At 56.8% G+C, this 27532-nt stretch overlaps 13 protein-coding genes across 13 annotated transcripts in view; 6 read left to right on the top strand and 7 right to left on the bottom strand.

Moving 5' to 3' along the window:
• Positions 1-371, top strand: part of L226DRAFT_477970 (uncharacterized protein) — a 1162-nt gene extending 791 nt beyond the window's left edge. The window contains exon 2 of the mRNA XM_067676774.1: positions 5-371. Coding sequence (XP_067541981.1) covers positions 5-346 — 342 coding nt within the window. The 3' untranslated portion in view covers positions 347-371. The remainder of the gene's footprint in view (positions 1-4) is intronic.
• A 70-nt stretch (positions 372-441) lies between these two features.
• On the bottom strand, positions 442-2829 carry L226DRAFT_529813 (acid protease). Its single transcript, XM_067679696.1, has 8 exons — positions 2137-2829; positions 1892-1985; positions 1503-1836; positions 1392-1446; positions 1278-1332; positions 980-1226; positions 793-919; positions 442-736 (listed from the first exon to the last, which is right to left on the bottom strand). The coding sequence occupies exons 1-8, from the start codon at positions 2411-2413 to the stop codon at positions 690-692; spliced, it is 1236 nt and encodes a 411-aa protein (XP_067541980.1). The 5' UTR covers positions 2414-2829; the 3' UTR covers positions 442-689.
• A 422-nt stretch (positions 2830-3251) lies between these two features.
• Positions 3252-3891, top strand: L226DRAFT_529812 (uncharacterized protein). The gene is made up of 2 exons (XM_067679695.1): positions 3252-3584; positions 3645-3891. Exons 1-2 carry the CDS (start codon positions 3423-3425, stop codon positions 3777-3779), a joined length of 297 nt encoding a protein of 98 aa, XP_067541979.1. The 5' UTR covers positions 3252-3422; the 3' UTR covers positions 3780-3891.
• A 170-nt stretch (positions 3892-4061) lies between these two features.
• Positions 4062-4913, top strand: L226DRAFT_529811 (uncharacterized protein). Its single transcript, XM_067679694.1, has 2 exons — positions 4062-4597; positions 4666-4913. The coding sequence occupies exon 1, from the start codon at positions 4321-4323 to the stop codon at positions 4543-4545; it is 225 nt and encodes a 74-aa protein (XP_067541978.1). The 5' UTR covers positions 4062-4320; the 3' UTR covers positions 4546-4597; positions 4666-4913.
• A 32-nt stretch (positions 4914-4945) lies between these two features.
• On the top strand, positions 4946-5644 carry L226DRAFT_137151 (uncharacterized protein). Its single transcript, XM_067672308.1, has one exon. The coding sequence runs from the start codon at positions 5069-5071 to the stop codon at positions 5579-5581; it is 513 nt and encodes a 170-aa protein (XP_067541977.1). The 5' UTR covers positions 4946-5068; the 3' UTR covers positions 5582-5644.
• Positions 5645-5934: 290 nt separating this feature from the next.
• L226DRAFT_529809 (uncharacterized protein) lies at positions 5935-10150 on the top strand. The gene is made up of 3 exons (XM_067679693.1): positions 5935-6445; positions 7834-9434; positions 9513-10150. Exons 1-3 carry the CDS (start codon positions 6223-6225, stop codon positions 9711-9713), a joined length of 2025 nt encoding a protein of 674 aa, XP_067541976.1. The 5' UTR covers positions 5935-6222; the 3' UTR covers positions 9714-10150.
• A 383-nt stretch (positions 10151-10533) lies between these two features.
• L226DRAFT_452660 (general substrate transporter) lies at positions 10534-12588 on the bottom strand (the record flags this gene model as incomplete). The annotated part of the gene is made up of 7 exons (XM_067675076.1): positions 10534-10835; positions 10918-11290; positions 11345-11641; positions 11717-11814; positions 11873-12145; positions 12207-12299; positions 12366-12588. 7 exons carry the CDS (start codon positions 12586-12588, stop codon positions 10534-10536), a joined length of 1659 nt encoding a protein of 552 aa, XP_067541975.1.
• Positions 12589-13760: 1172 nt separating this feature from the next.
• Positions 13761-14729, bottom strand: L226DRAFT_137048 (uncharacterized protein). Its single transcript, XM_067672307.1, has 2 exons — positions 14611-14729; positions 13761-14545 (listed from the first exon to the last, which is right to left on the bottom strand). Exon 2 carries the CDS (start codon positions 14523-14525, stop codon positions 13935-13937), a length of 591 nt encoding a protein of 196 aa, XP_067541974.1. The 5' UTR covers positions 14526-14545; positions 14611-14729; the 3' UTR covers positions 13761-13934.
• A 1832-nt stretch (positions 14730-16561) lies between these two features.
• On the top strand, positions 16562-17169 carry L226DRAFT_566179 (uncharacterized protein; the record flags this gene model as incomplete). Its single annotated transcript, XM_067683874.1, has 2 exons — positions 16562-16594; positions 16654-17169. The coding sequence occupies 2 exons, from the start codon at positions 16562-16564 to the stop codon at positions 17167-17169; spliced, it is 549 nt and encodes a 182-aa protein (XP_067541973.1).
• A 69-nt stretch (positions 17170-17238) lies between these two features.
• L226DRAFT_136976 (hexose transporter) lies at positions 17239-19364 on the bottom strand. The gene is made up of 6 exons (XM_067672305.1): positions 19058-19364; positions 18943-18995; positions 18707-18886; positions 17800-18642; positions 17507-17737; positions 17239-17435 (listed from the first exon to the last, which is right to left on the bottom strand). The coding sequence occupies exons 1-6, from the start codon at positions 19198-19200 to the stop codon at positions 17308-17310; spliced, it is 1578 nt and encodes a 525-aa protein (XP_067541972.1). The 5' UTR covers positions 19201-19364; the 3' UTR covers positions 17239-17307.
• A 60-nt stretch (positions 19365-19424) lies between these two features.
• L226DRAFT_137042 (uncharacterized protein) lies at positions 19425-20306 on the bottom strand. Its single transcript, XM_067672306.1, has 4 exons — positions 20171-20306; positions 20026-20115; positions 19843-19961; positions 19425-19789 (listed from the first exon to the last, which is right to left on the bottom strand). The coding sequence occupies exons 2-4, from the start codon at positions 20077-20079 to the stop codon at positions 19522-19524; spliced, it is 441 nt and encodes a 146-aa protein (XP_067541971.1). The 5' UTR covers positions 20080-20115; positions 20171-20306; the 3' UTR covers positions 19425-19521.
• Positions 20307-21371: 1065 nt separating this feature from the next.
• Positions 21372-22862, bottom strand: L226DRAFT_608637 (uncharacterized protein). The gene is made up of 4 exons (XM_067685950.1): positions 22737-22862; positions 22514-22669; positions 21909-21989; positions 21372-21856 (listed from the first exon to the last, which is right to left on the bottom strand). Exons 1-4 carry the CDS (start codon positions 22851-22853, stop codon positions 21779-21781), a joined length of 432 nt encoding a protein of 143 aa, XP_067541970.1. The 5' UTR covers positions 22854-22862; the 3' UTR covers positions 21372-21778.
• A 1571-nt stretch (positions 22863-24433) lies between these two features.
• L226DRAFT_136938 (uncharacterized protein) lies at positions 24434-27475 on the bottom strand. The gene is made up of 13 exons (XM_067672303.1): positions 27441-27475; positions 27220-27346; positions 27012-27157; positions 26740-26934; positions 26612-26688; positions 26442-26542; positions 26202-26377; positions 26050-26138; positions 25886-25992; positions 25057-25826; positions 24937-24995; positions 24608-24877; positions 24434-24546 (listed from the first exon to the last, which is right to left on the bottom strand). Exons 2-13 carry the CDS (start codon positions 27242-27244, stop codon positions 24483-24485), a joined length of 2079 nt encoding a protein of 692 aa, XP_067541969.1. The 5' UTR covers positions 27245-27346; positions 27441-27475; the 3' UTR covers positions 24434-24482.
• Between the last annotated feature and the right edge of the window lie 57 nt (positions 27476-27532).

Below are 27532 nucleotides of genomic sequence, written 5' to 3'. Positions count from 1 at the left end.
CAAGTCCCCCGCGCTCCCCCCCGGCGGCTGGTCCCTCCAAGGCTGCTTCCTCGACACGCCCAGCACGCCCGCCTTCCCCCCCGGCGCGCCAACGACCGTGCACCACACCTTCCCCACGAACCTCGACCTCGTCTCGCAGTGCATCGACTTCTGCCAGCACGCCGGCATGCCGTGGGCGGGCGTCGAGGACGCGCAGGACTGCCAGTGTAGTGCGGTCGGGTACGCGAGCGGGGCGGTGCGTGTGGATGAGAGCCAGTGCAACTCGACGTGCCCGCTCCCGCCGGGCGAGGGGAACGAGTACTGTGGCGGGTTCCAGAGGTTGATGGTTTATGAGTATCAGGGATAGGGATGGGGCGTCGAACGCTGGTTTCAGCGAGTGTGGCAGGGATGGTTTCGAGTACTAACCGGTATATTCTGAGTGCTTTCTAATTGGACTTATGTCTGTCTCAAAAGCTTGATTATGATTACTTACGCGCTCTGTCGCAACAAGGTTCTGTCGCTACGTCATAGAGCGCCTTCAAGCGTCGTTCGGTATGCAAACAATGTGTTAACAGTCCATCATGAGTACGTACACAGCGTAACAAAACGTTCGTAGCATCGTAACACACATTCATCAACTGGTACAGCCACATCCGAGAGTTCCAAGTCCATGAGTCCATTGGGTATGCAAATATGCATGTAAAGAACGTCTAATCAGTGCGCTGAGCGAGACCAACCGTGGTCTCTCCCTGGTTGACTGCAAAGAGTGTATCAGTGATGCGCCTCGAGACGATGTCCAGTCTGGACACTTACAGACGACGTAGACGTTCTTCAGGAAGATGTCGCCGAAGATGTCGAAGTCGAGGTTGCCGCGACTCTGGATGCCACCGAAGACGAAGCCGTCGCCAGCGTCCGCGAAAGCAAGGTCCTGGCCGCTGACCTGGAGAACAGCGTGCATCAGTCAGTATGGCGAAGCGCTACAGGGAGCAGGACCACGTACCTTGTAGAGCTTGTCACCGACCGCGAACGAGACGTCCGGGAGGGTGGCGCTCGATGGGAACTTGTATCCACCCTGCTCATTGTCGAACTGTGCGCCCTCGATAGCGCCATAGAGCTCGTCGACGACATCGTCAGAGACGAGGAGGAGAGTGGTACCAGTGTCAAGGATGGTGGTGTTGCCGGAGCGGTTCTTGGTCGAGCCGTTCAGCGTCCAAGAGGTCGACGGCACCTGCCAGAAGCCTTGATAGCTGGAGATGTGTCAGAACGAACCCGTGGCATGAGAGAAGAATGGAACTCACTTATCGACGGACGTGTACGTGATCTCATCGGTTGTAACCGAGGTATCAATGAAGCCTGGGGAGGAGGTGTGAGCATGATATGGCAGAGAGGATGTTGACCATATGGTTCCTCACCGAAGGAGTAGAAGCCAGCCTCGTCTCCGCGACCGAGCTTGACGGTGAAGACCGGCTGCGCTGATAATGAGTATCTCACGCGCATATAGTGACCCATCTTCGCGAACTCACCGGGTCGATCAGCTTCTTGTTGATCATGTTCTCGACGGGAGTTGCCACAGGCTTGGGAGAGACGGTGTTGATGGCAGGCCAGGCCAAACCGAGGAGACCGTCGTTGCCGCCATCCTGGAGGAAGCTGGGGCTGAGCTCCTCCGCGAGCTCAACGGCCTGGCCGGGGATGGCGATGTCGCCGACAGTGACAGTTTCGTTGTAGACGTTACCGGAGGCCGAGGAGCCGTCACCGTAACTGATGTTCCAGGAGCCGCTGGCCTTCTTGGCGGTGGAAGACTTCTTCGGGTCGTAGACGTTGTGACCCTTGTAGCGGGAGGCGTGGGCGAGCTCGGAGCTGGGGAGCTCGTGATGAGGGAACGTGTAGGCCGATAGTGGGAGAGGGTGCTCACCTCCACACCCAGAGGTCAGAGGACCCGGTGTCGAAGTCGAGGTTGAGAGTGACGCCAGGGGTGCCAATCTTGACGGGAACGACGTACTCGAGGCTAGAGACAGGAACAGAGGTCAGCACGCGGCCGCAAGGACGTCATAGGCGCATGTATGCACTTACTCTGATAAGCAAGAGATTCCGGACGAGCTCCAGCATGAGCGCCTTCTGTGTCCTGACGGAAGCAAACGTGACAGAAGGCAAACGCACCGTTCTGGATGGACTCGGCGGGGACCTCGTGGTCGGTGTCCTTGTCGTGCTTGGACTTGACCTTGACGACGACGTTGTTGCGCTTTGCGAAACCGGCGTTGCGGCCGGTCTCGAAGCCGTAGCGGCGGGCAGCGCGAGCGTAGGCGGCGTAGAAGGAGGGGCCCTTGCCGCCTTGGTACTTGGCGGGGCGAGTGAGAGGGTGGAGCTTCTGCATGTGTGCGGTGGTGGGCTTGGAGTTGGATGAGGAGAAGGGTAGCTTGGAGGGTAGGCAGCCCATGGCGGGGGTATTTATGCAGTTGAGAGGCGCGGCGTGACGTTCGATTCGGAGAACTGCGGAGAAAGGATATATTGTCACTGTCAGAGCTTGGTGAGCGGGAGCAGGTGGCAGGGCGAGACGGAGGGGTGCCAGTGAGGAGCGCGGTCGAGAGGGAGACGTCACTGGGAGGCACCATCTCCGTCCCTCGCATCTCTTATCGTCTCCTCCATGTCCGTCTCTACCTGGGCCTTCTCAGCGCACGTCCTTCGCGACTGCTTCTCTCTTCTCAACAGAACATCCCCACAGTCCCACTCTTCCAGCTCTCTCGTCCCCCGTGCTGTCCCTCTGTCGCTTGCATGTCTCGTCATGCGCAGTACCGGGACCATATGGCAGCTGCAGCAGTCGCGAGAAGCTGAGGTAGCGATGATGATATCACAGAGGAACGTGAACGACTCGCTCGATATGGGACGCCTTTGTGGCGATCCCTCTGCGCGCCAATCAAAGCTATATATAGAACCCTTCCTCCTGCCTTTCAAGCAGACCTCGTTCACCAGCACCTTTCCTCTTCTCTTCCGCCACCATCCTCGCCCGAACATCTCAACCGGTACAATGTCCGAGCTGCGTCGCATACTCACTGGCCTTCACGATCTCCCGCCTACGCGGAGGCGTCGGAATCGTGCGATGCAGCCTCTAGATCTGCTGGCGTCACAGACGCGCTCCCCGAGCGACGACCATTTGGAAGGTCGGTACCACGACAAGAGCGCATGCATCGCAGTCTCGGCCTTCCATGCCTCTGCCGACAAATGATGCATTCGTATTCCCGAGCATCTCGCAACCGCTGCCGTCGATCGCCGCGCTACTCCCAGCTGGTCTCTCGTAAACTCCACTCCACTTCGTAGCCAACGCCGTCCTTCGCGAAGCTCAAGGTGGTTACAAAAGTGCTGCTCTGCGAGCTACCTTCCGCTACTCGCGGCCCGTGCCAAGCTACCTCTCCCTTGACATCTCGTCGCCTCTCCAGTCCCTACTTGCAATGCTGAAGTTCACTTCCGGCGTATCTCTGGTCTCCCTCATGACCTGCCTGATTGACGCGGCTCCGCGCCAGTCCCTGACATGCACACGACCAGCTTCCACTAGCTGCGGAGCAAGAACGGGGATGACCCCTCCGATACGCCCACTTGGCACTTGGCCGCCCGTACGTGACACATTCCGTCGACCACCGCACAATTCATCTCACGGAATGCCATACCTTCAGACGCGGTCACTGGTCGTGGACAATACATACGCCCAGAGCATGGTGAACGGAGGTCTCTTTCACCGGCCCCTGGCGCGATTCTCGTCGCTGCTTGTGATGTCTCTCTGCTTACGAAGACACGCCTGGTTCAGCTAGTATCGCGTCGCTACGCGACTCGTCAGGCATATGTCGGGACACTGGTGCATGACGGGCTCCGTCGAGCATTCCAGGTCGAGGCTCAAGATTGCCAGCCGGTCACAGAAGAACACCGAGACAATAGCAGTTCGGGAACAAAGCCGGCACTCTTGTGGAGGCAGACTATATTCGTACCATATATATCCGCTTGGCGGAGGCGGCATGCACTGGGTTAGTATGCTTATCCTGCAGTTCTCACATTTCGGAGGTGCGTTCTGACTTCTCCCGCCGCTTGGTCGCCATAACGAGCCATCGGGTTGCTGGTGCACAATACGAATCATCGCGAGGCTCTAGGACCCTCCGCCCTACAAACGCCATCAAGCCACGGGCAGCACGCACTGACACGTGCGTTATGGCCTCGCATACGTAGGGAGCGAACAAGGAATTCACCGGGGGCTTGCACGTACTCTACTGCATGGACACGTTATCTCGGTGCTCTAGCTACAGTACCAGTCGGGCCGCTGGTTTGTGACGTTAGCTGCCTCTTGCTCGGGCGCTGCACATGCCATGCTCCCCTCCCCATGGCAAGTTGCGCATCTGCCAGGCAAAGCTAGCCTTGGCGCAGATGGTTGTCACCGGCGCGTGCGGTCCTTTTGTACGTCCGTCTCCGGAGACGCGTATTGCTACTCAGGTCGGCCGCCTGGTGTATGACACGCTCCGCGGTGGCCCCGTCCAGCACTTGCCGCACATTGCACAGAGTCCAGGCGCGCGGGTCGCCAACTGGTGACGCAAGAAAATATACGGTGCACTTGCCGGAAGTGGACCTCGCCAGCGGCCAGGTGAGCATGCTTTCTCCCCAAGTCTTCGTCTTCCCTGTTTCTCACCACCGCTTGGTCACCGTAACAAGTGATTTCGCTGTTGGAAATGGCACACTGGATAGATATATGCAGTGCTTTGTGCTAAGCACGATCCAAATTATCCGTAGACTCTCGCACACCGCCAGAACGCTAGCAGGCCGCGGGGAACACGCGTTGGCACATTCCGATAGTACGCAGCGCGTCATCGCGAGCGAAGAACAACTCGCACGTACTCCGCACCGTACCTCCGCCTCCGAGGACAGCCCGCATCTCGGCAAATGTACAACATCACCCACCCTCCCTCCCTCCCCCCACGCGTCTACGCGCCTCACGACAAGGACGTCATCACCAAGTACGAGTCCTGCCGCTGGTGTGACGCGCTCCGAATCCGTGAAGGAACGCACGGTGCTTGGGGCAATTCAAAAGTAGCGAGCGGTACGTGCATCATGCATCATGCAGCTGGACGGTGGACGGAGGTGCGACCCGCCGGCGGACGAGACGAGGACGAGACGCAACAACGTCCTTCGTACTCGTATCGTGCCTCCGCTATCGGACATTACACATTGGCCCGGGCTGCGCCGCGAGCTTGCGCTTTTGCGTAAGTGGCCGTCGCGTATGGCGGGAGTGGCCCAGGTCGCCCGTTCGGGCAAGAAGAGTACCTGCTGCCGGTTTGGCGTACTGCAAGCGGTTGCGTTGCGACGTTCGACATTTGGAAGTGTGTGCTGTGTGCTGTGTGCTGGATCGGGGGACGCATTTTGTGCATTACGTGCATCGTCCCGGATGTCCTTGCATGCTTGTCCTAGGTCAATGTGGCAGCTCAGCTGCTCCGCAGGGATGATAAGAATGCGGTATGAGCTGAACTGCGGGTTAGATAAACTACATACGTCCGCGCGTCGATTCAGGCTTCCCCTGTGCTTGTGCTCTTGTGTCTTCTCTGTTTCTCTGTACTCAGATACCGCCTCATGACGATTGACTGCCCCAGTATTCGAGCGGACACCACGAGCTGGCGAGGTCGACTTCTTCCTGGGTGGATCCGGGCTGACGCGGTCGAACGCTGGCGCGTCAAGAGGCTGCACAAGCGGACGTACCGTATCACATGGGTAGATGTAAGTGTTTGTTGCACTTGCTCAGACTCCTCACTTCACCGTCCTCTCTATGATGTCGAGTCGAAGCGTCGGAGGGCTCGTCCGCTTTCAGCCTCCCCCCTCCGAGTCTGAGCGCCACAAAGGCGAACGCGTCGCGGTCACGGGATCACCTCACCACGTGGCGGCCTCGAGGTTCAGAATTCTCGCCGCGCACTGACTCCGAGTCTGGGGCAGGCGTGGCGTCCGTCCGAGTCGAGGTGATCTCGCCTCTCGCTGCGATGGCCTTCATCATCATGTCGCTCTGAGTCTGAGCGATATAGGCCCGTGTGCATGCGCCCCTCTCTCTGCTTCTTCTCTGTGTCTGTGTCTGTGTCTGTGATACCCTCTAGATCCTGACGCCACCCCGCTATCTACTGTCTACTATCTGGATACCTTCTGTCTTCTATTAACTCGCACCCCGCACCCCGTACCCCGCACGATCAAACCTCTGATCGTCTACCGTCTACCGTCCAACAGAAACTCATGGGCAACAACCCGAGCCGCGCAAACGGGCACGGCCCCGGGGGACGCCCGCGCGCGTACTCACAAGACCGAAGTTTCGCGAAACGGGGCTACACGACGCGCGGGAAGAGGAGCAAATACGACCAGGAGTATGTCGATGAGGAGAGCGAGTATGGGGGTGGGGGGCTGCAGCAGCAGCATCCGTGGCAGATGCCGCAGGTGCCGTACCAGGGGCATTATACGAGTGCGTCTTTTTCTTTTTCTTTCCGTGTTCGTGTTCGTGTTTGTGGCCAATTTCGTGTTCGTGTTTGTGTTCGTCTTCGTGAATCTTCCTTGCGATGAGATTATGAGTGTTTGGATGCGGGGTTGGCGCTGCGCGGGCGAAACTTCATCTTATCGGCGAGCCCCACTGGGCGGAAACCGCGGAGAGAGAGAGAGTTTTCGATTCGCGCAGACGGTCACGCAGGGAGTGGGAATCCACAAGCTTGGCCGGCGGGCACTTGCACCGCAAGTCTGTCTTCTCCCCTCCCGGTCATGCGTCGAGCCTCCCGCTTTCCTCGCGCTTGCCCGATCCCGTGTCCGCCCACCAGTTCTCGCCACCCGTGTGGGGGTGCTCGGTAACCGACGCGCAACGTGCGGCTGCCTGTCGCGTGCGCTGCGCTAGTACTGGCAGCTGTGCAAGGTCGCGTGTAGGTCACGGTCGTTGGTGCCCATCAAGGCAGTCACATCCGGGCGGACTCCCGCTGTGCATGTGAAGGACGGAAGACGGGCCCACTGGGCAGGTAGACGGGCAGGTCTCTCAGCAGGCTGCGTGGCGCTGGTCATTCAGCTCGCGACGATGGACGCTGGTCGCAGAGCGGCGCGGCCCGGGACAGTTGGCACGGCGTTCTGTGTCCCGCGAACGCGAGATGGATCCTCGCAGCTGGGTGCCTGCACGACCAGTGAGAAGTGGAAGTGGGAGTGGGAGTGGGAGTGGAAGTGCGCCTGCTGACGAGCGCATTTCCGCCGTCTCTGTCTGGTCGACCGCTTCCGCTTTCACTCGTCCCTGTGCGCATGTGCATACATCGCGGTCGTGGATGGCAATGTTCGGCATACATGAGTGATGAATGCGTTAGCAGTTGGTTCTGCGTTCCTATGATCCACGAATCCTCTGTGGGACCTCGCGCTCCACACGTGGAGCCGTGCGTTGCGACGCCGTGGACCTATTTTGTTTTCGAGATCAGTCTATGGCTATGTTTCTGTCTGCTTGGTACAGAACTTGGATGGTTCGAAGTGGGAGAGTGCGCGGATGCCAAATGGCCCCTGGTCAGTTGAGCGAAACAGGCAGAAAACTGAACTGAACCCACACTTACGCGCGCGATACCTGTTCGAGCCCAGATCGCTGTACGGACCCTAGAGGGGCGAAGTAGTGGTACTGGAAGTATGGTTGACTAGGAATATTCCGCTTTCCAACATCCACATCCACTAACCTCGTCTCCGCCCTCCACGTGAGCACTGAGAGGCTTGTGGGATTATCATCGGGTCTCGCCCGATGTCGGGAGCCTGCGTGGAGCCTGCTGCAAGAATAGTCTCTTTCCAGGTCTCTTGACCTCTCTTCTCTCCAATACGCATCTGAGCGCTTATCACACACAGATGCTCAGTACATGTCCGGTAATCAACACCTTGCCTTCCCCCAACCGCATATGCAACCCGGAATGAACCCCGTCGTCCCAGGCATGAACGGCGCGATCCCAACTGTAGGCAACCCCTTTCCGAATCCGCCCATGAACATGCCCGAGCCCGCCATCGATCCGGATGCCCCAGTCATCCCGCCCATCCCGACCTCGCGACATGGGCGGATGGGCACCCCGTACGTCGCCCCGAGGCAATACGACTCCCCGTCGTCGGATGACGACCTCACGGACAACCTCACGCCCGACGCGCGTGAGCGGCTGCAGCCCCGGCTTGCGCCCGGGCAGTACGGCCCATACGACCCCGTACGGAGCCGGAATCGCACGCCCGCCCCTGCGCTGCGGCGTACAGGCCACCACCGCCGGACAGAGTCTTCACCCGTGTTCCGGCATCAGTCGCCGTTCGACGACGACGACGATCCGCCCGTCATTCCGCCGTACCCCGGTGGTGGGCAGTTCCAGCACCCGCCGGGGTTCGTGCCGCAGGAGTTTGGCATGGGCATGGGCGGATCGATGGATGGTCACCACCACCAGCATCACCAGCATCACCAGCAGCAGCAGCCTGAGCCAGAGACGATCCGCCCGCGCCCGTTCGAGCCTATCCAGCGGAGTCACAACCCGCTCCCTCGACCGCCACGCGACATCTTCCAGGAGTCACCATATGCGCGAGTGCTGCGCGAACTCCGGAAGCCCATCGACGAGAACGCGATCTTGGGTGGTGCGGCTGCCATACACACCGTCGGGGCGGTCAATATCGGTGGTGCACCGGTACACCAACACCACCACCATCATAGCCATACCCAGGGTACGCGCTCGAGCAAGGAGAAGAAGCGCAAGGGTCTCTTCCGCTCCCTTAGCCACCGTCTCGGTGCGGGCTCGCGCAGGTCCGAGGACGACTTCGACGCGCCGTCGCCTCCCGGACACAGCGGGGTTCCCGGGCAGACGTTTGCCGGGGGCACGTCGACGGCCATCTACCCGATCGTGCAGCACATGCCCGACGGGAGCACACAACTCATCTACAACCCGCCAGGAATGCCTGGTATGCCCATACCTAATGTCGCCCCGGGTCCTGGCGTCGTTCCTCCCCCAGGGTACGTCCCGGCGGCCACGCCCGCTGCTGGGGCAGCAAACCCTCCCCCGCCCGTCATACCTCCAGGTGTCAACTACCCTCCCTCTTTTGTCCACGGCCAGGGTGTCCCGCCCGGACCCACGCCCACGCCCATCCCCGTCCTGCAGTCCCCAGGCCCTGCACGGATGCCGACGCCTCAGCCCGGGGGTGGTGCCCCGCGCATGCCCACGCCGCAGCCTGCGCCGCCCGTGATCAAGATCTCGCGGGGGAGCGACTACGAGAGCCTGCTGCACTTGTCGCCGCACCGGGTGCACTACCAGCACAAGAGCTACCCGACGGGCATGCATTTGCTGGAGGCGATGAAGTTTTTGCCGCACAGGCCGGACTTGGCGGAGCAGATCAGGAACTGCGGCACCCCGGAGGAGGCGGTCGCCGTCGCGGCGGGGATGAGGGAGTATTGGAAGCAGGACTGGGAGTCCGTCGCGTTGGAGATGGTGCGTCGTTTCTCTTTTTCTCTTTCTGAGTTGGTCTAGGGAATAAGGGAGCTGATTGCGGCCGGGATCACGTGACAGATGGAGGAGGTGCTGTATCAGAAGTTCATCCAGCACCCGCAATTGCGGGCGCTGCTCATGGGGACGAGCAATGCGGACCTGGTGTTTTCGGACCCGGACACGACATGGGGTGATGGCCAGATTGGCCAGGGGATGAACTGGCTCGGGCATGCGCTTATGCGTGTGCGCCAGAGGTTCCGCGAGGAGGGCCTCGATGCGTAGCCCTCGGCCGTAAACCAGGGACCAAAAACCAAAAACCGAACTTGATCTGGCACTGTGCCACCGCGACACCCACCCACTCTATGCCACCCTCCCTATACGACACTACTGCGATACCTCACAAACATACTCTCCGCAATGCGATACCTACATGCATCCACCATAACACCTCCACATCTTACCGGATATCTACTCCTCCCGGCTCGTACTCGCTTACGTCTGTTCCTGCTCACGATCCACGAGAGTAACTCGTTGACGACCAGCCTCCGCTTCCGCTTCCGTCCTTTGCATGCTCTCGACTCTGCTGTGCTGTCCTTGGTCATTTCATTGCCTTGTGCTATCGGTGTTGAGTTATTGGCACATTTACATGATATTATGTTTGCTGTTATTCCTCGGGCTGTATTGTATAGCTAAGTATGCGCATGCTACGCGGATTCCACATTCGATGGCTCGTCATCAATGGTTGACCCTGTGAACAGCGGGGATGCTGTCCGAGTCCACCACTGTGCATCTGCTGCAGGGGGTTACATTCAGCGGCGGCCTTGCAGCACTAGGTGTGCGACCGACGTATAGAATGAATGGAACTGACTATGAACGCAACGGGACTCAGCTGGGCCTTTATGGATGACTTGCAGAGCTAGTGAACGAGAGGCATGCAGCGTCTTCGGCACGATGGCCAAGGGAAAGCAAGAAATCAATTACTATGATACATGAGGAATACACGAAGAACATTCATCCCATCATGAGTCATGTCCAAACCCGTAGGAGTCGTACAAAATCATACCACATATCGAAGCCCGCACCACTCCACTTCACGTACCACTCACGCAGACGACACCTTACTGTCGTCATCCAGCACCTGCACGATCTCACGGTCGCCCTCCTCCTTAATGACGACTTTACGCTTGCGCGCGGACGCCATCGCGGGCCACGGCTGGTTGAACACCTCGTCGAGCTCCTCGAGCGTGCGGCCGCGCGTCTCGACGCAGAAGAGGAACCAGAGGATGCACGCGCAGACGTTCCAGACGACGAACACGAAGTAGTACTTGTAGCCCCAGCGCTCGAGGCCGACCGAGTTTGCGAACGTGTTGATGAACCCCGCGCAGTTCGAAATCAGGATGTGCACTAAGATGACGGGGAACAGTATGCCAGTGGTGTCAGCGTGTGCGGACGTGGAACGACGTAAGGGGATAAGGGAAAGACGCACCGGCCATGCCCTTGGACCGCATCTTCTGGCTCATGACCTCGGCGCAGTACAGCGCCTGGAGCGGAGTGTACACAAATGCGTAGACGATACCGAAGAGGAAGATGAAGGTGATCGTTGCGTTCGCCCCATTTGTGTTCGTGTTCCCCGGCTGGCCGTACTTGGAAGAGAGCGCGGCAACGATAGAGAGCATGGATGCAAGCACGAACGAGCCGATGTACAGGCGCGGACGGCGGTTCAACCTGTCGGTGACGAGTGCACCGCTGAACGCGCCGAACGCGGAGAGGATGTTGTTCACGAAGTTGTATACGAGCTGCGTGTGCGTCGAGGTTACGCCCGCGTTCTTGAAGACAGTCGGGAGGAAGTACGTGATCAACTGGATCCGGACCGTCAGCGGAGTGGATCGTGTTACTCAGGAATGTTCACGTACACCGTTCCCAGCGAGCTGGCCGTTGATACACATCAGTGAAAGCGCGAGAAGCCGCCAGCGCGCGTTGGCGGTCTCGACAAGGGCGGAGTAATCCCATACGGGCTCCATCTTCCGTACTTCAATCATCTCCTGGAACTCGCGCAACTGAAGCTCGATGAGCGGATTCGTCTTTCCATCGTTCGAGTGATACTTGATCATGACCGCACGCGCCTCATCAACCCTACCGCGCGAGACGAGCCAGCGGGGTGACTCGGGACAGAACAAGATGCAGGTCATCACGATCGTTGGAGGGACTACCTGGTATAGAGAGCAGCAAAATACACATACGGTATCAGAGGCCGTGAACCGTGTGGGACCGCTCTTGGGGCTTACCTGAAGGATGAGGGGAAGACGCCAGGCCCAGGTGCTGTTCATCTCCTGCGTACCGACCATGACACCGGTCGCAGGGATTGACCCAATGAAGAAGCAGCCTGCAATAGCACCACTCTTCAGCAACGCGGTGTAGCAAAACTTGGGTGCAATACTCACTGTTGTACATGGCCCCGAGACGACCCCGCCAGTGAGCGGGCGCCAGCTCCGTTACCCACGTCGGGGCGGCAGTGGTGCTGATTGCGATCCCGAAACCGAGCGTGAAGCGACCACCCAAGAACATCGACCGGTTCTGGGCAGCCGTGACAATAGACGCACCGAGGAGTACGATGGATCCTCCAATGAACATCCCTGCACGACGCCCGAAACGCTCGGTCGCCGGCCCGGCAAAGAATGCACCGGCGCAGTTACCAGCGACATAGATGAGGAAGACTGTGAGATGACGCGGCGCTCGATGAGAGTGCGCTCGGGGAATGTACGACAGCGGGCTTACCGATACCAGTGCTCGCACCGACCTCCTTGTAACCGAAAAAGTTCAGGTATTGGGGCATGGCGTTGATCCCACCCATGAGCGACCCGTCGAAACCTGCCAAGTAAAGTTAGGTCAGACGACAGATGGAGAGGCGCGAACGGTATCATGTGCTCCACACACCAGATGACACGGCGTTGAGAAAGCCGACGATGCAAATGAAGTAGAGCGAGATGGCCCGCCTACTGAATGGGTCGAGCCTCGTATTGTCGATGGCCTCCTTGAGCTCGGCGTTGTAGATGGTCTCCTCGATCCGAGCACCCTGTAGCGGTGCGGGACTCGCGACCGAGTCGACGCGGTCCTTCGCAATGCTGTCCCGGTCATCTTGTAGTTTCGAGGCGGACATTGTGACGGCTTGCCGGGCCTAGCGGCGGAGACAGAAAGCCTAGTGCCAGAGAATGGTGTGGGGCGAGAGGGAGGGACTGGCACGGAGACATGAGGCGAAGCATTGAGTTATATACTCGCACTCGCCTCGATAACACCAAGTACAGGAAGGCATGAGAATATAATTGAGAGCGGCAATCGCATGGGCGGGCGAGATGCGATTAGCGTATCGCTGGAGTCGTGTGGGGCGCAATCGTCCTGCCGGCGCGATACTGGGCCATCTTGACAGACCCGATACAGTAAGTAGTTGTATGCATATGCCGGCATCCCCGGGCCTCGTTCCCGTTGTGGCTTGGCTCTCTTCCCAAGCGTCGCTTCTTCGAAGAAGAGATATTCAACGCTTGATGGTGCCTGAGGGACTGCAGTAATCGAACTTCGACGACCTGAGGCAGCGTAAACAGGAATATGCAAGAGTTGCAGGGGGTCTATCGACTCTGTGGGAAACTGGCAGGTCACGAGTAACACTGTGCAAGGACAGCAGAACTTTGCATTTGGCGACTGCCATGATACTATATAGCTCATTTGTTAGCGTGTTAATGCCGCAGATTGCCGAAGAACTTACTCCAATTAGTGTTCACGTAGCACTTATCCGAATCGGAACCAGGTTCGTTGTTCGTGGCCGAATCCCTACAAGATACCTACGTCATCACAGCATTAGGGCGCGTGTACCAACCGAGCATATGCGATCTGAAGGAGGACCTACGCTCCAATCCCAGCCATGACATCTAGCGGTCTGCCGGTAGGGTCAGCTATCATGTAGCTTGTCTCTTGCATGTGCATTGAGGTCGAAGTTAGGAACGCGCAGTACTTGAGAGTACTTCGGTAAACGTCGTTGTTCATCTGGGAACAGATTTCTTAGCAGAGGATCCCGTTAGCATAGTCTAGTACAGACCAGTACAGATATACGCACCTTGTTGAACAGTGGTGCCAGGTGGTAATCCGAGTGACGGGGTCAGTCAGCTATCGTCCGCGGCTACCTCCGGACCGCCGCCACCCGCCGCCAAGGAATAACTAATTGTTACAGATATAAGAAGTCTGGCACATCGTGCGTGCTTGCGTGGGATGAGATACATGCCAAACGTGCAGGCATTCAAGCCCGATTCTGGTCGATCACATGGAAAAGAGGGTTACTAGCTCGGTGACATAGCCGCCAATAGTGAAGCTAGTGAAGGCTGGCAGGTACATAAGTTCAACGATAACTCACATATACCACTGCACCCTGGTTGCGGCTGACGGCGCTTCGGGTTAGAGTACGACCCGACGAATCAGATATCAGATACGCAAACGTTGCAGACGACAAAGACGGAGTCAAACCCCAGCACTCGAAGCCGAAAGACCAGAAAACAATGTGGACAACCATACCCTTGGCGGGCACGTCACTGAAGGCCGCAGACGTGCTATCGTCAGACGCGGTGCTGCGGGCTCCACATTGCGCTCTACGGGGGCGGCCTTCAAGACGACACCGTCCCTGGTTACCAACGCACTAGGACTGATTTTGCGGCCCGGGAGAGCGGGATGAGAGAGGGAACACGACGCCGGGGAAATCAGCAGAATGGTGGCCATCTTGAACATGTCGTACACGGGGGCGACGGCGCAATGATGAGTGGGATAGAAACCACCACCATGGAGAGCGGTCCGAACTTCTGCATGATGAGAAGGATACTTGGGTAAACGTTCGAGGGACGCGGGGCGCAGAGTGTGACCGATGTATTGTGGGGGAGCGTCCGTTCGAGTTAGTCGTCGGTGTACTTCGGCAGCAAGTCGGCACGCTGGGGTGAAGGCACTAGATTCTGTGTGGCCAGAGACGTGATGTAGCTGGCTGCGGCGCAGGATACCACCCTCATAGCAGATGACCCAACTCGGTAGCGTGCCGAGGGGTAGGCGAATGTTGCTCAGCATCGCTGATACACCGTCGAGTTCTTCGTCCGGTGAAGTTCTGCAGCACTCAGCAGGCTGACGAGATTCACAAGATAATAAAACATACCTTCTGCCCACGAGAGAGGCCCAAGTAATGATCGAGCAGGGGACCGTAGAGGAAGAGGACGATTTCACCGAAAGGCAGCGTGAATATATTGTCTTCTATCTCTCATGCATCGGCGGTTGTGGATGTAGCAGAGGTTCCGATACACATTGCACAACAATTTCCACGCTGTCACAGTTTGATCAATGTTCGCAGGACCAGCGCACATCGACCCAAAGCAACGTACGATTTTTCCTGCCTCCTTCCCACAAACAGCGCCCCCACTCCACTCCACACGCTTTACCCCCTCCTCCTCGAGCGCTGGTCGATCATATGCGTCTCAAAGACGCAGGCGAAGGTCCGCACATACCAGCAGAGCATCTCGCGGACATGAAGCTGAAGCTCGCGTTTGGGTATTACGCGGGAGAAGACGAAAGGCGAGCTCCATGCGCTCGCAGGTTTTATCAGCGCCTTCGTGCGAGCGCCCGCAACTTACTTCGCCATGGTCAACTCGCAGACTCACACTTCGCTCGCTCGCTCGCCGCCTTTGCCAGCAGACAACTGAGCTTATTTGAATTGCTCTGACTGCAAAGGTGCTTTTTGATCTCTTGGTCGACGCAATTTGCTCTAGTCCTGTGCGCCTGAAATCAAATTCTACGGACAAGTGCCAACAGTCTTGCGGCAAGCATGACAGCGGACGTGTGTCAAGTTGGTAAGTTATGTTAACTTTCGTACTCCAAGGCTCCATATGAGGCTGAAACAAGACCCATGTATAGATCTCTATCACCGGGGCGATGCCCCTACCCACTGGTGCCATTCAAGAGCACATCCTCTGGCGATCCGATCTTCGGAGGGATGCGATGGAGGGTTGAAGAAATGCGCTCAGAATTGAAGGTGAAGACACGCGCCTGAGGATCGACGTCGTGCGCCAAGAAGTGCGCTAATATTCTGCTTCTCGTAGCGGTAAGTAAATGCATTGGGCGACATGAACGCATCTGATAGGTGTACGATAAGGACCTCTGCTTGCACAACTAGCACGCTCTCATTTCGTGCAGAAGGTCATATGCTACACGACTATCATTCACAGGACTTATACCCAGCGTCTCTGACGGCCGAAGGACTCACGAAGATATGAAGAGACTCTGATGAGTAGCCCGGCCGCTACGCTCGCCAGCGCTTCTCTGGATGACTCCGACGCTATCTCTTCGATATCACCTCGCGCTTCACTTCCTCTAACGATAGGCACCCCGGCGTTTGGAGGCTTGTCGGGCGAAGGTGGCACTTCCTTTCAGCTCACGGATCCGGCCCCAGTCCAGCAAGCGGACATCGGCTGTCTCATCGACCTGCCACCTGCCACTGCTGTCGACGACTTGCTTGTCGCGCTCACGGAGCCATATCTGTTGGACTGGTGTCTGCACTAGCTGGTCGTTGCTGTCGAACGTGGAGTATTGTGATAAACCGCAGCACGGTCACGTGTGAAGAGGATTTGCAGTGGAACGCGTCGGTGGCTGGCCATGTACCGCATGCACTGCTTCATCAACAACGGCGCAATTAATACACACCTTGACACGAAGACACATTCCGACCGGATCTTCTAGTAGCAATTGAAATACGCAAGCTGTACTTTCAATCGCGCGAGCTTGGCCTTTCTACCTAATCGAGAAATTCACAGTCTGACCACTTCTGCCACTCTCCTCTCCGGCGTGAGGGCATTACAGCATGTATAGAGATCGTCACCCCACTTTCAGTTAACCTGTTACATGTTGACAGATTTGACGCGCTCCGAGGGTCTGCATGCATGGTCGCCGATGCTAGGCGGACTCTGGCACCTCCCAGCTTGAGACCGAGGAGGGACGCGACGTCCATAGGCTTACGTCAAGTCGACATTATGCCCTCATCTGTCCAGGTTTCCATGCACTATAAGTCTGGCTGAAATCTTCGCCTACCATGCTACACGTCCCTCCCCGATACCAAAATGCCGAGCTCTGTTGCGTCCTCGGTTGCATCGGTAGGTACCCACCGTCCTTGAACCATATTTCTAAAGGTCTGACTCTTGGAACGAATCAGAGTCGTGCGCCTCTCGCAGATGAGATTCAGTTTATACCCACGCGCCTACTGGACGACCTGATACAGAGGAGACCGCTCACCCACACCGTAACCGACGACCTCAGCTCCTTCACCATCGTGACCCTCCGAGCCCTCTTGAAACGCATATCCACAGAAGGGCAATCGGACACGACCGAGCAGGAGCTGCTCGCCCTTCTCTCCACCCAAAGCCCGTTCCAGCTGTGGCAGAACCGCCAGCAGGTCCGGGACATGATCAAGGGCTTCGCGGAGGAAGCGGAGGACTCGGACGGGAGCGTCGACAGCCGGGCTTCCTCGTGCAGCCGCGGATTCGCGCCGTTCGTACCTGCGCTACACGACATGCTGGAGGTGAACGATGAGCAGCGGTGGGAGACACATCGATTGCGGGCCGAGGGGAAGCTGGATCGCATAACGGCCGATTCGCAGATCACGGAGCAGTACTACCGAGAGTACCTCCGGGCGTTGAGGAGAATGCCGGAGGACATCGATCAGGAATAGAAGGACCGGCGTACAGCCATCAGGGACGCTAGAAGAATTGGGAACGCTCAACTCCTTAGATAATAGAAGCCTTGCGCGCTGGTGTATGTTTGTAAACGCAGTAGTATGACACGTAGATGAGTCGTGAATGTTGTATTCTTAGATATCCCTGTCCTCGACATAAAGCGCGCTCCCCTTGTCGCTCGCATTCTCGGGAATGGGCGCATTGTTGATATCCTCCTCGATACGCTTCTGCTGCTCTGCGCGGATCTTGTCGCCCTCGAACACTGCGCCGGGGCCACATCAAGCATCAGCGAAACGGCTCTGAAACTGGGAGGTGCAAGCAAGAAACACGCACGGAAAGCGAGCTCCTCGAGTGTCCGGTTGGATGTCTCAGGGAAGAGGAACCACACGAAGATGACCTCGAAGAGGAGGAAGACGCAGTAGCTGATGTAGTACTTCCATCCGGCGTTGTTGATCCCAATCGGGTTAACGAACTGGTTGAAGAATCCAGCAGCGCGGCCCCACCACTGGAACACGGCGATACCCTTCGCACGGGCATGGAAGGGGAACAGCTCGACGAGGAATGCTGCACACGGAGAGATCTCATGAGCACATGCACATCCCCGATACTCATGCCGGGATACGCACTATAAGTGAGAGCATTGTAGCCAATATTGTACGCTGGACTGTAGAGAAAGATGAACGCAATGACCGCACGAGACGCTGCCTGGGAGCCCGTCATCTCATACCGCGCACTCGCGATCGTCCACCCGGTGAAGATGAGCGTGAGCGAGATCGTGCACGTCAGATACATCGTGCGCCGCCTAAACTTGGTCACCGTCAGCGCGAGCGCCGTCGCGTTCACGAAGCCCCAGCACGTCATCGCGAGGTTGATCAGGTTCTTCGTGCGGTCGTCGTGGATGCCGACGTTGTCCAGGATGCGCGCGAGGAAGTACGACGTGAGCCCGTTCCCGCTCCACTGCGTCGCAAGCCCCAAGAACGAGCAGATGAGCAGCCGCCGGCGCATCCCCGGGGAGGCGACGAGCTGGCGCCAGGAGCTCCGATTCGCCTGCTCCTTCTCGAGCTCGAGCGTCTTCTCGATCTCAGCGTACTCGAGTTTGACGAACTCGGAGTTGAGGTCGCCTTCGGCGTGGTACTTGGCGAGGACCGCGTACGCTTCTTCTCCGCGGCCTTTCGAAACGAGCCAACGAGGGGACTCCGGGAGGAACCAGATGAAGACGATCTGGAGGAGGGAGGGGATGACTTGCAGAAGGGAGGGAATGCGCCAGCCCCAGTTGGTGGGCATCTCAAAGGTGCCGAGGGTCACTCCGGCTGCGACGATTGCGCCGATGAACCACGAGGCATTGAAGAGAGAGCCTATGCGGGCACGCTCCTTCGGGTACGCAAGCTCTCCGATCATAGAGGATGCTCCGACGATGGCGAAGGGAATGCCAAAGCCGAGCAAGAAGCGGGCGATGACGAACATGGCAACTACATAAAAAGCAGCAGTAGGTCAATCAAAGAATGGGCTCCAGAGATAGATATGGGCACGCACAGTCTTGTGATGCCGTCTGCAACACAGCACCAATGATCATGATAACACTGCCAAACGCGATAGCGAACCTGCGCCCCCACCTATCCGTGACGAGAGGGACGAACGGAAGGGAGCATATCGAACCAAGGGAGTAGAGGGCAGAGAGGAGACCCAGGATCGTCGATCTGGGATGGTTGAAGACTAATAGCCCCCTGATTCAAACGAACGTCTTTGACGATTTTGCTTCGGTCACTCACAAGCATCCCAAGTGGGCACGGCCTGCAAGCCGTTCATCATCGACGAGTCGAACCTGTCGCACGAACGACTCTCTGAGTACGTGGGCCTGCGCTAGATGAGGTTCACGAAACTCACCCGCTAGTCATTTCGATCCCGATACACGTCGGGAACATGAGAAGGTACAGCAGGCGCAGATTGCGCTTTCTGTACCACGGCACCTTGTCCTGCTGCACCATCCGGTTCACGAGCACGTCGTCTCCGCCAGCACCGATTGCCATGTTGTCGTCACGGTCGGCCGTTATCGTCCACAGGGCAAGGTGTGCGGGAGGCCGGTACGCAAAGGAGGACGCCCTATCCCCGCACTCGACTTGCGCTTTATATGCTCTAAGAGATTCGCGGTGCTAAACCCGTTTGCGAAACGAGGCATTCAATCGCAACGCACAGCGGAACCCGGGGTGGCGTAGACATTCTCGTACTGATCCATGGAAACTCCGGGGTATCTGCTCGGCGGCAATTATCTATGCGGCCTGCGGGAAAGGTGTGGCCACACACCAAGCGCAGACGCCAGCATTCAAAGGCTGTCGGTGCAGGTGCGCAACCTAACTGCCTGTTCCTATCGTCGAAGCTTGGAAGCTCTGCCGACAGCCCCACAGCAGAGGATGTCGTGCCTTTGTGGGATCGTCAAGAGAGGTCATGAGGCCAGGATGGAATGGAGTACGGAGAAAGATCGGTGGTTGTGCTGGGTCGTGGGGGCGTACGGGCGGGTTCTTGGCGTCCGGAAACGTGCTCTCGGGTGGGAGCGCTCTATTGAACTCCACACCATCGTAGTCGCTACCCCGGGAAGAGAATTCTTCCTCATCGAGAATGCTGTAGTCTATCACTACCCCGCACTTCGGTGATGATGGGTCCTGGCTACATACGTCGGGGCATCGACGACGCTGGGCAGGCGGGGGCGCTGCGAGGACAGACAGCCGTATCGCCGGCAGCGTGGGTGATATGAAGAGGGACGCGTTTCACCATACCGGAGCTTGCGCGAAGCCTGAGTATCAGGATAAGCTGACGAAGATCGGTATGTGAGCCCAGTCACAACAGCATGTACTCACCGGTAACTCCACGGGATGTTCGCAACAGTTATCTCGCCAGCACCTGAGGCGCATATTCGCTAGAGTGACCCAGCCAGGCGTGTACCGTACCTTTGGAAGGTTTTAGAATGTGATATCTGCCTAAGACGAGGCCCTCAGAACACACGTGGATATTGTCGCATTGAACACAATGCACAGGCACAGAGCGATGCGTCAGTTGCGCCGCAACGTCGATGTTGACTGACAGTTCCTAGTGCCAATACCGTCGGTCCGACTCCATCGCTGCAGCCCCCAGCCAGAAGGCCTACAAGCCGACGGCGCGTTGAGACGTAAATTTTCTGCCCACACAATGCCTGTGAGAACATGTCTGAAGATCCCTCAGCGCCATGAATAGACTCTGTGCACCCCTGTGCACGAACGTTAGGCAGAAGCACGCACATTTCGCCGACGATGAATCATCCTGTGGAGCATGAATACCTCGCGCACAGGGATCGTCCTGAGGCACAGACACGTGCACGCTGTGATGTACGCGTACGTACTTGAGGGATGGGCGTCGGGCATCCGGAGTTCCTTGATAAGACGTGGTGCTTCGCGATAAAGTGGAAAATTCCTCTTCGTTCGTGGCAACTGAATGCAGATCGAAGCGCAAGTACAACAGGAAGGCAGATAGTCCACACACGGCCACACGAGGATGTCACTCGTACGGGAGGTGCGTCGCCAACCTGCACGTTGTACGGGATCGGGTCACCAACGTACGCTTGCTGCATGGAAAAGGATCAAGTCAAGCATCCAGTCGCCACACTCCGGGACTCACCTCTGTATGCACCTGCGTGCCAACCAGCGAACCTATCATCTTCAATCTCGGATCCACGGAGTCTATTCTGAGAACATGGGCAAGAATCCTGCGAGTGAATCGTCATCCTCGTTTTTCCAACCATGGCGGGGAGCCTGTCCACTGTGACCGCAACGGCGTCACCTCCCAGTTTCCATCTGTGCCGCTGGCGGTCCGAACCTCAGAGCGCAGGCGGGCATGAATCCTGCAAGTCGACATTTCTCGTTCGTCCGCGGCGCATCAACGTGCTATCCACCGTGATTACCATAGAGGGCCGCCATGGCCAGCGCAGCGCGGACACCCGAATAGCGAGAAACGTCCCCCGGAGCCAAACACCGTCTTTTGTGATTCTCAAATGGCAGGCCTAATGCTGTCAGGAAACGGACTGCAATGTGCAGTGGAAGTCGGTCGGCATCTGGATAACTTTCTTGGGTAGCGGGCGGAGTGACGGAGACGGGGACTGGACGTACCAGAGTGGAGGTTGAGATCTTGGGTGCTCGTCGCATGACGGTAAAACTAGTACTAGAAACGAAGAGCCTCAGCTATACATAATTCACTACATACCCCATGTCATCGTCAAACATCGCCAGTCGCGAGCTGCAGGGAGTAACCACGCGAGAGTGAGGCGACTCAAGGCGAGCTGTATGCCTACACGTGGCGACAATGGCGACAACCGCTTTTAACGAATCTCCCGAGCATCTTGAGAGCCCATCTTGAACGCACGAGCAGACAGTCAAGAAGGGGGCAGAAAAGCCAGAACAACAGTGCGTATGACAAGTGAAAGACTGAAAGTAGCACGCCCACACACCTATCCACGGCGTACCTATCCTGCAGCCAAGTCCGTCCCGCGTCTCGGCGCGACGTCTCCCCCCTCCTCTTCCTCATAGTCTGATCTCCCAAGGTTAGTACTTATGTGCTCCTCCCTGGCTCGGCGCATCGGCTTCAAGCGCACTTGACGGCATCGACGCAGCGGCGCTCGACCTCCTTGAAATTGATAACGTTCCAAATCGCCGTCAAGTACTGCACGAACATGTCAGCCCATGCGCTAGCGCGAGAGGGAAAGGCGACTCACATCGGCCTTGACGTTGTAGTACTGGAAGTAGAAGGCATGCTCCCAGATGTCGATGCCGAGGATGGGAGAGGAGAGCGCGTCCTAGTTCTTTGATGGCTAACTAATCTTGTATATCGTGTACGTAGCGTTGAACAGACCGCTGCGGCCGTTGCGCGATTGAGAACTTGCAAAGTCGGGTAGTACGAAGGGCGAAAGTGTAACACTCAGAATCGAATGCGAGAGAGATAGGGTCCTGCACGAAAGTCGGCGACTTTCTTACTAACAGTTGTTAACTCAGAGGCCCCAGCCTTTTTAACAGCGGTTACAAATCGTTATTAACCGGGGAGTCGATAACAGTCCAAAAGTTATTAACCAGTTACAATTCAGTGTTAATAACCGGGCGCTTGTCAGAGATTCCAGTGTGGTACGTCGTCCGCCTCCGAGTCCGCCTTGTCCTTCTCGCTAATCCTTTACCTGTCCTCCCTCATGCTCATTGTCGTCCATCCCACTCTGCCCGTTGTCCGCATCCGCAAGAATCTCCCACAGCTTCGACGACGAGAGGTCAAACAACCCGTACATGTCCTCGAAGCTGAAGTCCGATCCGAGGCCATGGGAGCAGCCTCGACAGAGTGCGAAGGCGCAGCCCTCGGGTCAACGTGGGCAGGCCAGTCCTCGAAGATGTCGTCGTTGGGGTGCAGCGGCTTCTCACGAGAAGCAAGGACGGAGGGAGTGAGCTTTGACCATCGGACAACTGGGTGCGTCTGAGGGGGAACACTCTCATCCTGTAGAGTAAGTACCACAAATTTAGAGTCAGAATCAAATGATGAGGCGGCGGAAATGAGGACGAACCTCGTTGAGATACCACTGCCGCACCTGTATCATGTTAGTGAGAGTCTTGACATCCTGCCGGTTCCGGATAGCGGAGTTATACCATGTGAAGTTCGATGCGGTCCTCTCGTCCGCCATAGAGTTGACCGTTGCCGCGTAAAACTTGACGGCGAGAAGCTATCAAACTGTCAGTACGCTGATAGAGCGGCGAGACGCCTGGCGTTCAGTAGTAGACCTGCGGAACTTTTCCACAATTCCTAAGTAACACGGTCAACAGAGACCTCTACTTTCCCACAGTTTATAACCTGGTGTCAAACAGCTGATTGCCTGAACCATGGTGCGCCTTCCGGCGGAATCAGCCGGAATCCGGCGGAAGCAGGCGTCAATCACAAGTAACAAAGTTTCTTATGAGCATCTTATCCCTGATAACTATCGGAGACACTCGCTCCCTTTGCCTCCCCATGGTCGTCCTTCTGCAGGGACACGCTGTACGCTTCAGTTAATGCATTCACTTAATTCCTTCTTTTATGCAATACATGATGTCGTCACAGCTGGTCGCCACAAGCTGCTCACTTCATTGAAGTGCTTGAACGGCTTAAGTGTTATGAAGAACCGCTTAAGTGTTACGAAGAACCGCTTAAGTGTTACGAAGAACCGCTTAAGTGTTACGAAGAACTGCTTAAGTGTTATGAAGAACCACTTCAGCTTTTTGAAGAATCACTTCATTGGTTGTCTGTTGCATGGGCGTGAACCATCTCACTTGAATGCCGGACTACTTGACCGATTGTAGCTGATAATATATTATCTGAGCCTGAATGGTAATAAGGGGAGAATGAATAAATTAACAAGTCTAAGTAAATGAAACAATCCGTAAATAAGAAATAAACCTGTCGCTTGGGAAAAAGGTCACATAGTATTAGAACAGTGGAACCCCTTCAGCGTAGGAAGCTCTAGAAAGCAGAACCACTTAAGCGGAAATGAGATCACTTGAAAAACAAGCAACCACTTAAGTGGTTTGGAATACAGAGACATAACCGCTTCAGCGGAAAGGTGGAACCACTTCAGGGATTGCCTGAAGCGGTCCAGCTAGAAGAATAACCACTTAAGTGGTTGTGTGGTTTCCACAACGTCCATAGACACACATATAGGAATATGCTTTCCAGACCACTAGCCGCCAACGTGAGCTAGTAGAGGAACCAGTTCAGGCATAGAAGAACCGGTGAAGCCTCCGCGGACTTAGAGGGATGGGCAAAGGGTGGTATATGGCCGACAGCATACAGACTACTTACTGAGACTACTACGCGTTTCTTACTGGTCTTATCTTATCAACCGGGCCGATCATATCTCCCATCATCCGCCATCATCCGCCGGATTCCGCCGGATTCCGCCGGAATCCGGCGGAAAGTGCACCATGGTTCAGGTGTTCTCTCAAACAGTGTAAAAGGTACCTGTTAATAAGTAAGGGTTTCATGCAGGACCCTAGAGAGAGAGAGCTGGAATGGCGCACGACTGACGCCCGTTGATGGGGGATCAAAACGTCGTATTCGAACTCAAGACGGCGCATATATACAGGCATATGCTACAGATTGACGGGACCGACACTTCAGGCCTTAGAGCTGGAAGGGAGGGAGATACATAACTACAGGGAAGGTGCTAACCTCTTAACATAAGTGAGGCGCGATCATAAGAGTGCGCATGGGGAGTGTGGAAGTGCAAAGCCAACTATGAGTAATGTACATAAAGTACATACGTAGACGAGCTCATCACTCAGTTATTGGCCTGAGAGAAGTACTGAAAGGAAAGCAGATCCTTGGTCAACTGCTTCCTATGCCTGCACCCGCAGCTCGTGAGCGATTCGATACATCTCAGTCTAGCACTCGAGGAAGACTTACTTCGTCTTCGTGTGGTGCGCGAGGAGTTCGACGTCCCGCGGCATCCACATCGACTTGCGCCGCCAGCTACTCTTCGTGAGGTTACAGCATATCTTGCACGCAGGCGGATACCGCTCGGCGGCCATGAGCGCTGCGATCTCGTCAGCCTCTCCCTGGGGTATCTTGTACTCCGGATACGACATCTCTTCCCCAGGACAGAGCAGCTTCAGGCATGCCTTGACCGACCTGTGGTTGTTGAGTATCATCTCCCCAGGACGGGTTCTGTAGTTCCTGCAGATACAGACGTCAGCATGACATGATGTGCTGCGAACAGGAGGCATGCGACTCACGTAGATAGCACTCGGACCCGGTCGTCGTACCAATGTTGCTCGGCCAGGACGTGGCTGAGCTACACCCCAACGGATCAGTTTATGCGAAAGTGAGGCGTGAAGAGGACGATGAAGACTCACGAGTATACCCCAACTCGACTCATGCGCCGGAGGCAGCCTCGGGTCCCCGCACGCACATACCAGCCTCCCGCTCCTCACAAGCCCATCCAGCTCAGCATGGGACGCGCCCTCCTCCACATCCAAAGCCTTCAGCGCATCCTTCGCCGCCTTCTCGCCCAGCCACATCGCCGAAACCCATGGAAGCTTCAGCCAGCCGGGCAGTGGCTGGCCAGTGCTGCGGCTCTTGGGCTCGTTCGGAGGCCAGCTGTCGTTCCACTTCAAATGCGGATGCTCCGTCCGCCAGTGCGTGCATATGTCTTGAGCGGAAAGCGACGCTGTCAGCGAACAGTGGTGGCAGCTGAACAACGACGAGGCCTTTGCGAGCTCTGCGTCGACCTGTGCAGCGTCGTATGCGGGCAAAGGCTCCTTCTTGTATATGGGCCTCTGCCGTTCGTCGTGCAGCATCTTCGCAAGGGTTCGTTTTGCGTCCGCTATGTACGGTTGTACCTCTTCGCGCAGCTTGTCCAGGACGGGAACGACGCGTGCCAACGTGACGGGAGTTTCGGCGTTGTTCTCGGACAAGACCGCCGCCATACAGGGCAGCGCACCTGCGTCGTAGAGGTTGGGCATGAAGGGACGCTCGGTCTCGGGGACAGTCTTGAGAAAGTCTTCGTAATACGGAGCTAACTCGACGCGACGTTCCTTGAGACGTGCTTCGAACGCTGCTTGGAGACGGTCTTGTCGTTTCTGCTCAATGAGGGCTTCCAGCTTCGGACGTGCATCCGTCCAGACTGATTTGAGGTGTGAAGAGTCAGAATCCAGCAACGTCGAACGAGAATAGCTAACACACTTTGGTCGTTCAGCTTTACCGGCTGCTTGAGAATCTTGTCCCATACGACGTTTCTCACTGGGAAGTCGTCTTCGCTGTAGCCTAGCTCGAAGAGCTTGTCCTTCATACTAACCGCAGTACGCACATCAGTATATTTTACGCCGATACTGGAAATCAAGACTTACGCTCGGCTACATTCCGCCCTCGCCTTCCTTGCCTGTATAAGCTGGTCAAAGAGGGTCTTATGGCGCCACTCCCATACCGCTTTTCCGAACTAGAACATACATGAGGTCGGTCAGCCACGTCTGACTCGGACCTCGGGCGCTGGGCTACTCACCGTCTGCATCTGTCGGACATACTCGCGCCGTTCATTGAGGAACGTTTGCAAGGTCTCGGAATCGCCCAAGTGCATGAGTCTGATAATCTCATCTCGCACGGCGTTCGCCTCGACGACATAGTAGTCGTAGTGCTGGTGGTTACGATCTGGATCACAGCGGAGATCAGAAACGCCTCCTAGGTCATCTGGAGTCAGCATCACCCAAGACGTAGCGGGAAATACGCTGGCACGGCTACTCACGGAGGGAGTCACTGAACCCCGCAACATACGCAAACCAGAAGCGATCCTTGCGCTTGACGCTCGAGAGCTCAAGAAATTCGAGTGTGTCCCCCTGCACCATGCTGCCGTATGCCACCAATTTCAGCTGTGGTCTCGGATTCTCACCATCAACCCTGCCGTACGCGACTCACTTTGTACAATAGCACGGGGCGCAGAACCGTAGCGCGAGGTTATAGTCGAAAGTCGTCGAGTGCTCGACCCCACAAGCCTGGTTCGCGTGGATGAGCAGATGATAGTTCTGACTATACGGCGGACTCACGAAGCAGTACTGATCAAACAGGAACGCCGCATACCGCGGCTCCGAGAGGGTCGGCGGGCAGTCCGGCAGCCCGGGCACGTTCATGCGCGCCTCCTTCCACAGACACTCGTTCTTCCTCGACAGCAGTATCGATCGGAAGAACTTGGAAGTACGCGACAGGTGGATGAGATCCAAAGGGCGGAGCCATCCGATGATCTGCAAGCGGCGGGATGAGCGGCTCGCCTCCAACAACTTGAAGTACCGACGAGCAGCGCGGACGAGTGGTGACACACCATGTAGAAGATCTCCGAGGGCACATCCTTGAGCGCGGAGAGTTCGCCGACCTTCACCTCGGACGAGGGGCTCGTTGCCTTGTACTTACGGCTCAAGAACGAGGGAGCCTTCCGGGGTACCAGTCCTTGGCTGACGTTGAAGGCGTCTGTACAATCGTCAATATCTCAATACGCATGCTCTCGCTCGCGATCCGCAAGTTAAACTCACTTGTTGTGTAGTGCATACTTGACATTGCTGTGGCTCAGCAGATGACGGTCGTGGAATAGCGGTGTCGCTTGCCGCGCCGTGCCTTCTTATAGGTGTGGCCGCAATGGCCCGGGGATGGGCATTGACGCTAGATCCGTGTCAATTGTGTTCAAAACATACGCTTTGGCCGGTAATTTGGGAATTGGGGGCGGTTTGACTCGAATAATGATGGTATGACTTACGCTTTGTCCGTCGACCCGGTGGCGTTTTGAGAGCCTGTGACGTCCCCAGCTTCCATCACATACAGTGTGTAGAAGAGTTGTTCCCTCCCATG

This window comes from Lentinus tigrinus (assembly GCF_003813185.1).
Source record: "Lentinus tigrinus ALCF2SS1-7 unplaced genomic scaffold L226scaffold_2, whole genome shotgun sequence".
Classification (NCBI taxonomy): domain Eukaryota; kingdom Fungi; phylum Basidiomycota; class Agaricomycetes; order Polyporales; family Polyporaceae; genus Lentinus; species Lentinus tigrinus.
Note: the sequence above shows the minus strand (reverse complement) of the source record. Positions and strands in the feature narration are given on the sequence as shown.